The sequence below is a fragment of the Manacus candei genome, unplaced genomic scaffold, assembly GCF_025592945.1.
Source record: "Manacus candei isolate 608988 ecotype Guabito, Panama unplaced genomic scaffold, ASM2559294v1 h1tg000072l, whole genome shotgun sequence".
In the NCBI taxonomy this organism is placed as follows: Eukaryota; Metazoa; Chordata; class Aves; order Passeriformes; family Pipridae; genus Manacus; species Manacus candei.
Genome location: NW_026138120.1, coordinates 3,918,142 through 3,932,853, shown reverse-complemented (window position 1 = coordinate 3,932,853; position 14,712 = coordinate 3,918,142). Strand labels below are relative to the sequence as shown.

At 40.2% G+C, this 14,712-nt stretch overlaps 2 protein-coding genes across 8 annotated transcripts in view; one reads left to right on the top strand and one right to left on the bottom strand.

The window, feature by feature from the left end:
• OXNAD1 (oxidoreductase NAD binding domain containing 1) overlaps positions 1-6,616 on the top strand; it is a 32,574-nt gene extending 25,958 nt beyond the window's left edge. For 4 of the 6 annotated variants that reach the window (XM_051808347.1, XM_051808346.1, XM_051808349.1 and 1 more), the window contains 4 exons: positions 95-236; positions 2,966-3,208; positions 5,505-5,613; positions 6,244-6,616. In XM_051808347.1, the coding sequence (XP_051664307.1) occupies positions 95-236; positions 2,966-3,208; positions 5,505-5,613; positions 6,244-6,398 (649 nt within the window). In that variant the 3' untranslated portion in view covers positions 6,399-6,616. The remainder of the gene's footprint in view (positions 1-94; positions 237-2,965; positions 3,209-5,504; positions 5,614-6,243) is intronic. The other 2 variants (XM_051808351.1, XM_051808350.1) reach the window with 2 other exon arrangements.
• Positions 6,617-11,748: 5,132 nt separating this feature from the next.
• RFTN1 (raftlin, lipid raft linker 1) overlaps positions 11,749-14,712 on the bottom strand; it is a 96,040-nt gene continuing 93,076 nt past the window's right edge. For both annotated transcript variants that reach the window (XM_051808297.1, XM_051808296.1), the window contains exon 10: positions 11,749-14,154. In XM_051808297.1, the coding sequence (XP_051664257.1) occupies positions 13,729-14,154 (426 nt within the window). In that variant the 3' untranslated portion in view covers positions 11,749-13,728. The remainder of the gene's footprint in view (positions 14,155-14,712) is intronic.

Genomic DNA, 14,712 nt, shown 5'->3' with positions numbered 1-14,712 from the left:
TGAAACAAAAGCAGCCATATTGTTTTGGCTGTTGTTTTCCATGTTTGAGGTTGTTGGCTTCTTTTTTAAAATTCTGTTTCTGGTCTATTTTTAGGGTTGATTTCTTTATTCCTGGAGTATCTGTAGTTGGAGGATTCTCAATATGTTCAAGCCCTGGCCTCTTAGAACGAGAAGGAATACTAGAGCTGGCAGTAAAGCACACTGTTCATCCTCCTGCTCACTGGATTCACACTGAGGTAAATGACATTAACTGTGAGATTTGGCTCTTTGTTTGTTTGTTTGTGGGATTTTGGGGATGTGGAGGGGGTTATGTGTGTGTGTTTTTAGACCACTTTGGGCTATTGACTGCAAAACTCATGTTGACTTGTTCAACCATTTTTAATACAACATAAATCTTAAAACCTATTGTTCAGTAATAGACTGAAATTGGATGCTTATATGGTAATATGGTTATTGCAACCTTTTGATTCCACTTGTGCTTATAGTGGACTAAAAATGATATTGTAGTTAGTGCATATAAGGGTTCTTACTCCTTTGGAATTAATAAACTTAAAAATGTTGAAAACTCTCTGTTCTAAATTGTGTCCCTGACAACAGTGTTACACCTTACAAGGCTAATCTGATAACGTTCCATAATTTCTGAGCATTTCTACAAATATAAAATGGAAATCATTGATAAATCACAGATAAATATGGTTTATTAAGAGGGAGACAAGGGAGATATTTAGATCAGGTTTTCTCAAATGACAAAACAACAGAATACTTTAGGATTTCTATAATATTCTCTTAAATATGCAGTATTTTTGTAATATAGACATATTACTCAAGGCTTGATTTTTTTGCTATATTAAAAGCAAAGCCTGACACTTGCCCTCTTGCAGTGTTTTGTTCATCATTTACCCCATTTAGTTACAGTCAGAGGATTCAAATATTTCATCAGTGATCTGTCCTATCAACTTTTGTTCTTTTCACAGTCTCTGAAGACTCTTTTAGGACTTCTGATGTCATAAATTAGTTTGTTGCTGAGTTTACTGGTTGAATTTTAGGATAAATCTTTAATCAAGGGGTAAGCTATGCCAAACCTGATGCTGTAGAGAAACCACCAGGGGACATATGGACTCTTCTAGCTAAACAAAACCACATGCTTTTCCTTAGGAAACAAGCAGAAAAAAAAAATCAACCTAGAATTTGAAAATGTTGTATATGTGGTGAAAAAGCTCTGGTACTTAGTTGTTTAGAAGTTACTTCTAAAGGAAGTTGGTAACTCAGGGTAGAAGATGTTATGGGAATAGTTAGCACTCATTTACTTACTGTATTTGGGGTTTTTTAGAGGTATTTATTTCTTAATATTACTGTATATAAATCATAAATTTTAGCACTGTGTACTTTATAGCTTTAGGAAAATGTAGCCTTTTAGAAAAATGTCCATGTAATGCATTGATCGCTTCACTTCTCTACCCGAGCTGTGTTTATAAACTAGACTAAATTACAACATTTTCTCATCATATTACTCCAGAATTTTACTGTCTTTTCTTATATACTGACTTATTGTTATCACTGTCATGGCCAAAGCGTGGAAATATGTGGGAGACTGCTGATTATGAGAGATCTCCTCATGTCCAATCTTGATGAGCTGCATCTGGTTAAGGTGGCAGGTTAGATGACAGAGGTTGTTTCTCCCTGAAAAGGCTTATTTCCTCAAAGGGTACCATATTCTGTGTCCTCCCTCTGCCATGTGAATCTGGAACACTTGTATCTCTAAACCAGAGTAAAACATGGTGGGAAAGCCTGGTGGTGTATATGAACAAGGAGAGAGAAACTGTTTTCAGATAATGAACGCTGTCTTACACTGTAATTGAGAGACAATACTTCATGGAATAATTAAGAAAGGCAAGAAATTTGGGGATTTTTTTTTTAATGATCATGCTAATGACTTTAGGAACTTGTGTGTTCTGTGCAATACCTGAATCCAAAGGCCTCCTCCTTCGTCCTGGTGGAATTGTTGCATGTTTAGACCTTTGCTGTCTATGCAGTTGCCATTAATGGAATTCCTTTTGTGGCAATTTACTGTTTCCTGATACCAGAAGGATTCTTTGGAGGAAGCGTTTTCATTTTCTAAGCTAACTTTTTAGCAGTTGTTGTAGCTTTCCTTGTTTTTCCCTCTTCCTTTCCTACCTTCCTTGGTTTCCCTATCCTCTTTGGGGTTTTTTTTGAAAACCTGTATATGGCCTGAAGTGAGTTGTGTTTTCTGCTCTTACTTGTTCTGTCTGCTTGCAGTGATGTGGGAGAACTCACCTGACTTCTCTGTACTGCAGTTTCACCCTTCATACCGGGATGCAGTGCTGGTTTACCAAGAAGATATTGGCCCAAATGGATTTTTTTGTTGTAGCTTTCATTTTCCATGTAACAAAAAAACATGCTTGGACTAATTTCTCTAAGAAATAATATCTTACATTCGAATGGAGAATAAGAGAGAAGGTTTTCCCCTGATTTTTATTCTTCTGTGCCTCTGAAGTTGCAAATGCAGAAGTGATTCTGTAAGAAGTATTCTTGTGGATACTGCTTCAGTTCTGGGTGTTTTCTATTTTTTGGGAATTTTCTTGACATGAGGCTGGGTTTAGGTAGAAGTGTGATCTCACGTTGACCTCGGGTTTTCACAACCACGTCCTGCGTTGGAAAATTCTTGTGTGAATCGTTCCTCTTTCAAGTCCTATGGGGATGAAAAGGGGGAGTTGCCATCCTGCCTTACCATAAGACTGAAAGAAGAACTGGATCCCTAGAGACACTGGGTTACCTCAGATAGCTGGAAATTTTGTGTATATTCTGAAGTATTTCTGGTTTTCCCTCACTGGTCAATAAAAATAAAAAATCACAGCCCAGCAAGTCTTGTGACTGGAATGGGAGAAGAATAAGGTTTCAATTTTGCTTTTCATTTTGAAATTAAATATCTTCTTTTCCGTCCTAGTGTACTCTTGACTCAGAAGTGGCTCTGCGAGTGGGAGGTGATTTCTTCTTTGATCCTCAGCCTGGTGACTCCCCAGTAAACCTAGTGCTGATAGCAGGGGGTGTTGGAATTAACCCATTGTTTTCTATACTGCTGCATATAGCAGATCTTCATGGATACCAAGAGGGTAAAGGAAATGGACACAAATTGGGAACAGTGAAGCTGTACTACAGTGCAAAAAATACAAGTGAACTCTTATTTAAGGTAAATAAAAAGGTGTTTTTTTTAAAAAATAGGTCTCAGCTATTCAGCTGCTAGTGAGCGTATCAATTGGTTGCCAAACTCCAGAGAGTCCTTCTGTGTAAGACAGTGTACAAATGGAGACAAAACTCACTTCCTGCCTCAAATCCCATGTGTGTTTTGTTAACTTCTTAGGCCAGTGTACAAATTAAGGCTGTTACTAGATATACCTGGTCTCAGTGACTTTGGTGATAAGTCAATTACCCCTAAATTTTACTGTAGCCCTGCATTTTACTATAGTCTCATAAGAGCATCATAGTATAATAAAGAGTATATATATTTATATGTATATATACACACCAATAGTATGCATAATGTTATAATACTGAAACCACATAGTCTTGGTATAGATTGTATTGAATTTAAAAACTAGAAAAGAGCAATTATATCCAAAGGAAGCACTTTCTAAAATAACAGGGGAGCTTTATTGATAATGCATTAGTTATTATTGAGTACTATTGTATGAATGAAGGATTTATAGCTGCTTTTAAAATTTCTTGTCCAGCACTTCATCAACATTTACTCAGCAGTTAAAGATCAGTTGTCACACTCAGCCATTAAGGGTCACTGATAACATTTTAGGGTCAAATTAGCCCAGCTTCTGTAAAGAAGCATCCAAAATGATTTAGATTTCTTCAAAGTATTGAAGGCTTTTGATTGTAAGATAACGGTGAAAATAAACTGTGTATAGGATCCATCACTAGTTTTTCTTCTGTAATTCTGCCATGTTACTAGATATGGAGATATTTGCTTTCTTTGAGAACTCATTTGTTTGTTGCTAGAAGCAGAGTAATCTGCTCCTCCGTTTGGCCCACTGCTGCTGTGCCAGTGTGTTCTGAGCATGCACAGGTGTTTTCAGTGCCTGTGCTAACATTCTCCAGTTTCACTTCAGCCGTGCTGTGACAGCAGAGCTTTTGTATTAAAGCTTCTGGGACAGAAGAGAACACAATGATATTTACAGTGCTTACAATATGCTTCACGTGTCCCTCAAGTCCAGAACATGTCTGTCAAAATTCTTTACTTCTGTGCAGAGGAGTGAGGAAATAGAATCACTAGGAGCCCTTATGCTGTTGCAAGAAACATCTGTACAACTCTCCAGGGAGAACTGCTGGATTGTCACTGATGGTTTGGAGGACCTGTTCCCTGAAGGACCAGCTCTGTATAGGCTGACAAGGGCAAAGGGAAACACCAATGTCTTGGGTGTGATGCTTGTTCTGGATGTGCTCTCATGTCACAGGCTGAGGCACTGCTTCTGAAAATCTCCTTAGTGCAAATGGTAGAAGCAATACAGTGTGAGAGTTACAAAAGATAGCAAGTCAACAGTAGAGGTACTAGTGGAACTAGTGTCCTACAGTGTCAGTCTGTGCTGCTCTTCATTCCTTGTCTTTTTAGGGATTCAGGAACAGATTTGCCAAGTAGTATCTGTCTAGGGTTTTTTGTTAAGCAACCCATGGCAGACTCTCTAGTGTAGTAACCAGTTAGCAAGCAAACACAACTAAATGAGCTAATTTACCTATTTGCAGAGTAGACATTATTTGTATTTCAAAATATTTTTAAGAATTTCCAGTGTCCATTCCAGCAGTGAAAATCTTAAATAGTGCAGAATCTAGACAACAGCTAAATCTTAATTTCAGAATTAACTACAGCATCTGAGAGACACATTATTTTTTTACTATGATTTGAATTGAAGCTGCTGGGGTTTTGGCTGTAACTTATCACAGCTGTGAGTTAGGGAACTGAAAATTACCGTTTCTACTTTCTACTCTGGTAAAAAGTAACATTACCATTATATTGTATTTGGTTTTACTTGGAGGATGTGAGACAGTAAAAGGTCTAGTAATCTTACCACATAAAGCAGACAAGACTCAAAAAGTTCCTAACAAATGGTAAATACATACTGCAGGGGGGGTTTTAAATGGAAAACCCCTATGGAAGTGGAAGGAGGAAATAGTGAGAATTTAAAAGGGGAAGAAACTGGGAAATGACATAACTGGTTCTTAGGCTCAAATCTTACAGATTCAACCTATCTCAGCAAAGGAGACAAGCTCTAACGTAGCTGGCAGGGAATTTACATTCCAGGTGTGGGAATTGTGTGTGTAGGTGTGCAGGTCAGCCCTGTGGAATCAAGCCCATCAGGTTCTCGGTGCTGAAATGCAAAGTCTTGGTTCTCTGTAATAATCACTGGTGTTCTGGGAGTGTGTGCATACATCTGCTTTGATTTAATGGCCTGTGGTGTAAGCAAGTGTGTTTAACATTACAGAAAAATATTCTTGGTTTGATGAACACGTTTCCTGGAAAGATCACATGTTGTTTCCACGTTACCCAACAGCGTTCACAGATCTGTAAAGAACTTCAGCCACATGTTACAGGTAAATGTACAGAATGGTATCAAAGTCCAAGTTTGATTACATCCTAAAGGATGAAGTTATTATGCATAACTCAGTATTTTTACATTTAAAGGTTCAAATCGAGATGTGAGTTAAACCTAAATAATTTCACTGAACAGAAAAATTTTCCCTTTCCAGTTTTTGTTTTCCTCTTTTAATTCAAAACTTCATACTGGTATTTCCCACTTCAAACTTTATTCCAGAAATTTTTAAACAAAGTATTTACTTTCCTATTTATACTTTGCTTAAGGTGGGATTGATGAAGGATAATCTGACTGCTTGTAGGAGACATTTCAGCATGTTTCCATTTCTGCTGTATTTGTGTTAGAGATACTTACCTATTTTTTTCATGAATGTGGGATTTTTGCTTGTATGTAAGCTGTGTTCTCTTCAGTGACTAATACCCTCTGCATTCCAAGCAGAAGTACTGATCTAAATCCCCACAAGAACAAATGGCTTTCGAAGCCTCAAAACTCAATATGTATTATTCTGAAACAGGCCAGGCATTTTTAAGAAAGGAGTGCTTGAAATACCTCTAACCAGACATTCTTTTTGAAATGACTTCACGATTAATATTTCTGTTCTCATTTCCTACTTTTTTTTCTTCGTCAGAGGGAAGAATATCTGAAAAGGATCTAGAAAAACACGTATCTAACAATACTTCATGGTACATCTGTGGTCCACCTCCAATGATAGAATCCATATCCAAACTACTGTCTAACATTGGTGTTCCTGAAAACCGTGTTTTCTTTGAGAAATGGTGGTAGTGACATCTGCTGAAATATATTATTTTTTCCAGTGCATTTTGATAAGCTAAAATGTACAGAAATGGACTATGAATTATTTGGAAGATTTTACTTCATAGATGAAGAGGTCCTCTGAAGATGTAACAGTGTTCCTTTTAATTTAACTGTAATATACCTGTAATGCAGTGCTGATGCTTTGGGGAAAGAAAGTGATTTTGTATTAAAGACATTAACTGTTATGGTTTTTGCTAGTTTGCTTCTTCTTATGAGTAGCAGCATATTTTCACTTTAGACACTTCGTTAGTCAGCTTTTAGAAGACTTTCAGTGCCTGATTCAGCAATTGCAGAGAATTAGTTATGCAGCAATGCCAGGTCTGTTTATAAAAATAAATGAGGCCACAACTTCTGAATCTGCTCCAAATGAGTCAATACCCTTCCCTCCCCAGTTCTACATAACACAGTACCACTTCTATAGAAGTACAGCCGCGGTGTTGTGACTTCCTTGTCACCATTTCTTGTCAAAAGCAAAACACAACCTTTTATGTGGTTCAGCTGTGTTGACAGTAAAAGACATTTTTTTTTTGTAATCCTATTCAGCCCTGAGTTAGAAGTGTTGAGTGTAGCAGTGTTAGGCATCAGTACAGCTTCCCACCTGAACCTGTATCCCGTGCCAGTGCCAAGGCTGTCCATCCAAGATTGTGCTTTTGTGGGCTGCATCCTCAAAAGCAGCACTGGTCAGCAAGGGCCAAGATTGGAAATCTCCACAATCCTGCTGCATAAAGCACAGAGCTTTAGGGGAATCCAGGACGTATCAGTTCTGCTTGGAGAAGAGTCTCTGGAAAGATTGCTCTTGTAAGGCAGGAGTGTACCTCTCTGTGTCATGGCTGACACCTGAGCCCTTCCAGAGTGAAGCTTCTTTGCCCAGCTTGTAGAAAAACTCATTGTAGAATCTGAGACCAACAAAAAGCTAGAGTGAGTTTGCCAATTACCTGCATAGACAGTTCAAGTCCTTAAAGTGGTAGAGATTCCCACTGTACATCTGAAGACCTCAATAAGGAACAGTATCAAAAATACTAAATTAATATTGAATTAGTAAAAATGTTAAACAGTAAGGCCTTGTCTTTGTTAGTGGCTCCTTACCTTGTGTTAAATGTTTCAGACAATAGTCAGCTAGATAATGCAGCAAGTTTCTTGCCATCAGTGTGTTACTTCTTTGGCCCTAAACAGAGGTTGCAAGGATATCGATCCCATCAGCCTATTCCAGCCTGCAGCAGTACTGTTGGTGTGAAGCACTTTGTTTTTCGAGCATAACATCCCTGTGGTTGGCAAAGAAGGCCTCCAGCCCAGCTGTAGTTTTCTCCCAAAAGTCATTTCAGCTTCAGAATGCTGAGTTTAGCCTCTAGTAGTGCCCTCTTTTTATCAATCTGGTACACTGTACAGCTTGTAGGATACCTACTGCCATATCCACATGCACCTCATCTTCAAAATCCAATAAGGCAGCCCAGCTGGGAAACTCCAGGCCCTTGCTTTGAGGGAAGCACAAAACTACTACTGTGATTATGGCAGAAGGTGATTCAACAACTGAAATGATGCCAGCGCTTCCTGAGTGTCGAAGAGAACAGGCCATACCTGCTGCTGCTCAGAGCACACACAGCTGAAGGACAGGCTGTATTTTCCATCAGGAGGGCATGACTCTGACTGATGGACCTTAAAGAGTTGCCTTTTGGGGACAGCACTGTGATGAGGCCTTGCCTGTAAGTTTATGCCTTCTGCTGCCTGCAGCCTCATCCGCTGAGGTCTGTGCTCTGCCGCCCGCTGACATGGCCAGCCTCCTCCACAGTCCCTGCAGACCCACAGGGGATGTCTCATCGAATTCCCTCCTCCTCAGACGAGAGGAAGATTCTTTCTGAGTGCCCCTGTTTCAAGGAATGCTTCCTTGTTTGTTCACTCTAGAATGTAAATAGGACAGCATGCTTGTCACAAAAAATAACACCAAGGGGGCTTTGCATTCACAAAGATTGCAGTTGACATGTCAGAGCTTGATGCTTGAAAGCAGCAGGGTTTTCCTAGGAACGTGCAATACATTGCTATCGGGAAGTACTGGTGCCCCAAAATAAAAACCACACGTTAGGCTCCTGCGTGTTTTGACAGTGTAATGATAAAAAGATTCTGAGAAGCCTTTACATGTTGTTTTTCTTATGACTTTTAAATCATTATGTGGATTATAAACTGGTATATCTTTTTTTCCGCTTAATGCATAGGCTTTCTGCAGCCCAAATGACATCTCTTTCACAAACCCCTCTTCAGACTTGCCCCAAAATGTCCATTTAACAAAGGCATTTTGAAACCCTTTGCTTCTGTAATCATCTTCTTTTCCCTCTAACCTCTTTCTGTCATCCCCTGTTACACTCAAGCTGAGCGCTGTGGGGCAAGGGCATAGCTCTGTAATTGTATGGGCTCACCCACTTGAAGAGCAGGATGAAACATACACTGAAAGATGAGAGGAGAAAAATAATTTCATACCTCCCCACCCCCAAATACTGGTAATCTCTGTTAATGTCACAAGAAGTCCTTTCTTACCTTGTAATAAATGCCATTTCTAAGCCAAGAAGTCAGGAAAGTTGTTGACATCCCCTTCCTCCATGGCCTTTTCCTGTTGACACTTAGGAATCTTTCAGAAGTCTCTTCTTTCTAGAGTCTTGTAGTCTTGTAGTGAAACATCAGTTTCACCCTAATGTCTGTTATTGGATCTGACTCTGCTTTAACTGAAGACAAAAATAACACCCCAGAAACATTCACCCATATGGTCTACAAATAATGAAATTAATGGGATATTGGTCTGCACTGGCAGGAACAGAGAGCAGCCCCTGCTGTTCAGCTGCTACGGGGTTGGAGAAATAGTCTCATCATATTGGAGAATCATGTAATCATAGAAAATGTTTATTCCTCTTACACTTGTGCCAGCAGCTAAGGAGCAACCAAAAGAGAAGTAGACTGATAGTCTTTTTTTGCAACAAAAGATGAGAAGCGAGAAATGTGCCTCTCTATACATTTATATTTGAACTTGGGGAGATGGTTTGTGAGTTACCTGGTGTTGCAGCCTTATTAGACTTTATCTTCTTCTTCTTGTAGTATGTACTTTACTAGTTTGCCTGTCCTTATCTGGTACAATAAGTATGCAGTATTCCTATAGGATTTGCATTAATTACCTGGAAAATGAACGGCTATCCACTTATCATTACATCACTTTAGTTAGCAGGGTGCTTTTAGAGTGAGTAACAGAAAGCACTTCAATTGAAAAGCCTTTTTTTCCCCTTCAGCATATAGGTAGGGTACTGACTACAGTCAGCTGCCACATCCAGCACCACAGGCACCTTTCTCAGGATGGAGGCTTTGGCAAGGATCATCTTCTAAAGCAAAAAGCACATCTCCACTAACAGCCTCAGAGACATATGAATTGTGTCTACAACTCATAATTCATAGGTGCGTTGGTATTGTTCACCCACATTCCTCACACTTCTGAGAAGCACTTATCAGCAAGAAATTAGTATTTGCTCTTCTTATACTCTTCAGTTCTGTGAGGATGAAACTCCTGCATGAAAGGCTGATCATGCTTCATTTCTGCCCTATAATTGGCTCCCTGAGGCAAACATAGAGTCACGGCAACTACTAAGAAAAAGCAGGGTACCCAAATGCAGAGCCCTTCCCCTGCTCACCTCAGAAACCAAGGCTGACAGAGGAGCCAAAGTAGGGAAAAAAGGGTATATTGTTTTGTACTTAGCTTCATGTCCACGCATATGTTAAAGCTACCTGGGGCTATTTCATTTATACTGTTTTCAAATGCACAGACCCAATAGTCAAAGACATTATGCAAGATGAAGTGCCAGTCCAATCATTTGTGCATTTAACCCCTCCTGAACTCTACATAAACTATTTTCATTATGATGCTTCAACAGTTTGGACATTCTACCCATCATAGTTGTACCCCTCTACCCCTGCTCCCCACTGTTTGTTGCAATATAAAACCCCTTTTTTATCCTTCATTTAATTCAGCCACTCCTCTTTTGACATTTCTTCATTTGCCTGAGCTGGATCTTCTCCTTAAAATTTATCCTATTGTAACAATTGTTGACTTATTCAGATGACCACGTGCTCCAAACACCAGCACACAAAACTCCTCTCAACAGAGTATCCCACGTGCTTCTCCCTCAGAGACAGGCAACTCTTGGGACAGGTGTACACACCTGAGTCTGACAGGGATGGTTCAGGTTAGAACACACACCTGTGCTGTGGGGCTGCATCGTCACCAGCTGACACCAGGAACATGTGGTAGCACAACCCATCAGCTCCTTCCCCAGGACGTGCCAGCAACGCTCATCCTTCCAAGAGAGGCATGGGAAGATTTGTTTGCATCCTTACTGGGAGATTCTGCCTAATCTGGGGGAAAATTCAGGTTTGGCTTAAAATGCTGGCTCTCTGTGGGAAAAGAAAGGGCCTGGCTTCTCTCTCCATCTCCTGCCGGGGGTGACCAACCCTGCTGCAGACTTGGTGGCTCAGAATCACTGTGGCTTCTCTCTGTGAGCAGCCAGGATGGATTCCCACTGTCCCCCCTGAGCTGACAGTTGAGGCTGTACCTCTGCAGCCAAAAGCCCACTTCAGCTTCTCCCACAGACTTCTCCCACTCCATTGTTGGCGTATTTCCCCGTGTTGGTCAGGTTTTCAGAGACAGGATTTGAGCCCTGGCCTAATCCTTTCTCTTCTCCATTCAACCTTCAAATAAGGTGCTGACTGCTTCCTTTCACTTCCTTGGCCACTCCTGCTTTTTCAGGCCCAAAATACAAAAGTAGTTGAGATAAAAGGTAGATAACAGCTGTGGGGCCTTGCTGCTGTACTCTACATGTGCATTACTACCCAGCCCTCATCATATCTGGATCATCTGACTGTGAGGTGATTTAAGTTTTCTCACTTTCCTTGAGATGGGGATGCAGTGAAAGCACATGCACAACTCCAGACAGCTGAACCAGCTCAGGGTAATTCAAAGTCACGAGTTGGAATTGATTATGTGACTATAAACCCCAAAGCTCTTATGAAACTGAAAAAACAGTTTAAGTTCTCTTTGACTCTTCCCAACCCTAAGCCACTCCAGCACTTACAGGAACAAAGTTTTAAACCAAGCTTTCACTTAAACACAACTTCCCCCCAGACCCTTCCATGCTCTGTCAGGCTGGGAAAGGAAAACGAAGTAGCCAGTTCTGTAGCACAAGTAAATACTGCTAATTCAGTATTAAGGAGCTTCCCCTCATCACCACTTAGAGATCCCAAGTTCTCCCTTCTGGGGACAAATTATTGGCAATTTTGCAAGCATCACAAATAAGGAATCTCTTCATGACCTTTATTTCTCCTTAGTTTTGTAAGCGGTTGGGATCCAGTTAAACAAGGTCAAATTGCAATCCAATAAATGTTTTCTATTAAAAAGTATTTGGAGAGGTCTTTCTACTGCAACACTTTCTACTAGCAAAACGTTCATTAAATATAGTGAATTTTTAAACAAGATTAATACAAAGCTAGTCCTTGAGATAGAAACCATCAGTAGAAGGATCTTAAGCTAGTAAAATCTGCGAACAGGTACTTAAAACTGTACAGAGCAGAGACCTTGTATTTAAGTAGAACAACTGAAACAACCTATTTTTGAGGCTTTTGGAACCCCATTCTAATATGAAGATATTGAAGGAAATAATTGAAAAATACCACCAGAAACTGCAGTTACTTACAGTCCTGTGATTAAACCACAGAATTCAAAATAAAAAACTCTTTAATCAATGACAAAAATACCACCGTGCTTTCTGTGTGTGAAATCAAATGGTTTAAACTTGAGTGCCTTCGTCCCAATTAAATGAATATTCAAAGAGATGTCGTTTTTCCTTTCTCTGCAATGTTCTGCCTACTGTGTAATTTTTAGGCATAGAAGATGCTTTTGAACCACTCTAGGTGCATATCTGATACAGAACATAGTTCTTTGTACAGCATTTTGATTTGAAGACTAAAGAAAATTATCAGGCACAAGTCAAGGGAAAAAATGGCAAATCACTTACAGAGCTCTTTCTTTAAACAAGAAAAGCAGGGGAATTTACAATGTATTTCTCACCTCGTTACCAGATTACTACCCCACTTCTAAATAAGGATGAAGGTGGTCAAAAAGAGAGAAACCACTTCCTCCTATGTTTTTAAAAATACTGAAGTACTTGGAGAACATTGGCACAGAAACTATATTACATGTACATTCACTTGTAAATATTTTAATGTAGCTTCAAACATAAAAATGCTGGTAATTTTACAGAATTTTGTTCGTTATCCATCCCAAAATATGGTTACTTGTATGAAAAAACACTCTATTAAGGTATTTGCATTTTGTAAGGTCGTTTAGTGACATCTGTTGTCCACTGACCCCTGTGTACAATTTCAGTTCTTTCCCACAAGGTATTTTGTAATGGTGAGGATAGTGGTGCAAAACCACCTGGAAAAGGTCAGGAGATAACATCTAATTCCAATTTTTGTGAGGATAACCACTGACAGAAGTATCGTTTACCTGCTTTTTTGTTTCCTGTTTTCTGTCTTCTCAAGCCCCCACAACTACTGATGAACTGTGGACTGGCAAAGAGTGAATAGGAAATGGCATTTTATATCAGAATGATCTGCCTCACACAAATTTACCATAGGGCTTGTTTACCCAGTGTGCCTAAAGTAGGTACACGATTTGCTTATTGTTCAAAGATCTGCAAGGGTTAATAAAATTCAGAAGAGAGTATCATCAGTAAATATGCTACTGGAGATAAATAAGGATAACAGCCATCTTATCTAAGCTTTCCAACTTCAGCCTGTTTAAGCCCAAATACCATTTTCATGACACTACAAGCCTAGTGACAAAATAACATATGGCACAACAACTTCTCCAGAAAAGCTATGTGGACAAGAAAGTACTACAGAGTAAAATCTGACCAATTGGAATGGAACACTTGCCCTGACCTGGGCTCAAAGCTTGTTTGCTAAGGTCAGTCACAGAAAAAAGTGAGGATGTTCTCTGTCTGTCACTACTTTTTAATTTAAAGTGTAGCTCTAGGAGAGCATTTCCCACTATGTACAGTGGAAGGAATTCTGCCTTTTCTGTGGGTTGAAAAGTCTGGGCCCTGTAGTTACTTGAAACATCAAGATATCAGTGTGCTAAGGAGCAAAGCAAGCACAGTGCCAAAGCAATGCTGAGTTGAGGAATGGAGTTTGCAATGGGGATTATCAAAACCTGTTCTTTTGACTTGGCAAAGACTCAGCAACTCACAGGATTCCTGAAACGCAGGTGTTACTCACAGGAGCAGTCCGCGCCCAGCGCTGCCCCAGCGCTGCCCCCGCAGTCCCCTCCCTCAGCCGCCGGAGCCTCGCACCCCCCGGGCTCGCTCTGGCTGGGGCAGGCAGGCCCGGCAGCGTCGGCATTGCCAGCAGCATCGCAACTGGCAGGACACGGGTCTTCTGACGCCCCGTCGTGATGTGGACCCGCGTCCTTGGTCCCAGCGCCCTCGTCTCCCAAGTCTATGACATCGTCCGGCTGCTGTTCTGGATCAGGCTTGGCTGCTGCTGAGATCTGTGCTTCCAAGTTCCTTGTGTTCTCTGTAACTTCAAATTCCTGCTTCTCCTCTGCCCTTTGCTTGTCCCTAGTACTTAATTTAGCCTTTGTGGAATTCTTCATTTTTCTGTTGTGCATGTCTTCCTTGGAGAACCTCCAGTGAAACTACAAAGAAGGGATCCAAATGTTAAAGACCATTAGAGACAATCTCACATGGACATTTATTTTCCTGAATAGGAATGTTTTTATTATGTAGTTTTAATTCAAAGACTAGTTTGACCAAAAAGACCCAAGATTAAAAAAACTGCATGACTAAATCAGACAGCTTTAAATCATTTCTGCCTACACCTGTCAGGCAGAGAAACAAGACTGATGAATTCTGCTCCTGCACATACCTAGTGGGTTCCTCTCCACACACCGTGTCACTGTTAAGGCCTGTGGCACCCTGGCAGCCCACCTGCACCACGTGGAAAGGAAGGATATGCAAGGTTGCACAAGGGCAGACAGAGGAAACAATCCTATGGCATTATTCCAATGTTTTTCATCAGGTTAGCAGCAGAACTAATACCCAAGACTATATCCAAACAGTAAAATATTCTGAACTATTTGTATGAATGTTTTTTGATTAGAAAGCGTGAGGCTGACTCTTGCAGAACTTGCACAAGACTTGAAACAGCCACCCTTTCAGAAGTGTTTTGACTATAATTAAAACAAAATGGGAAT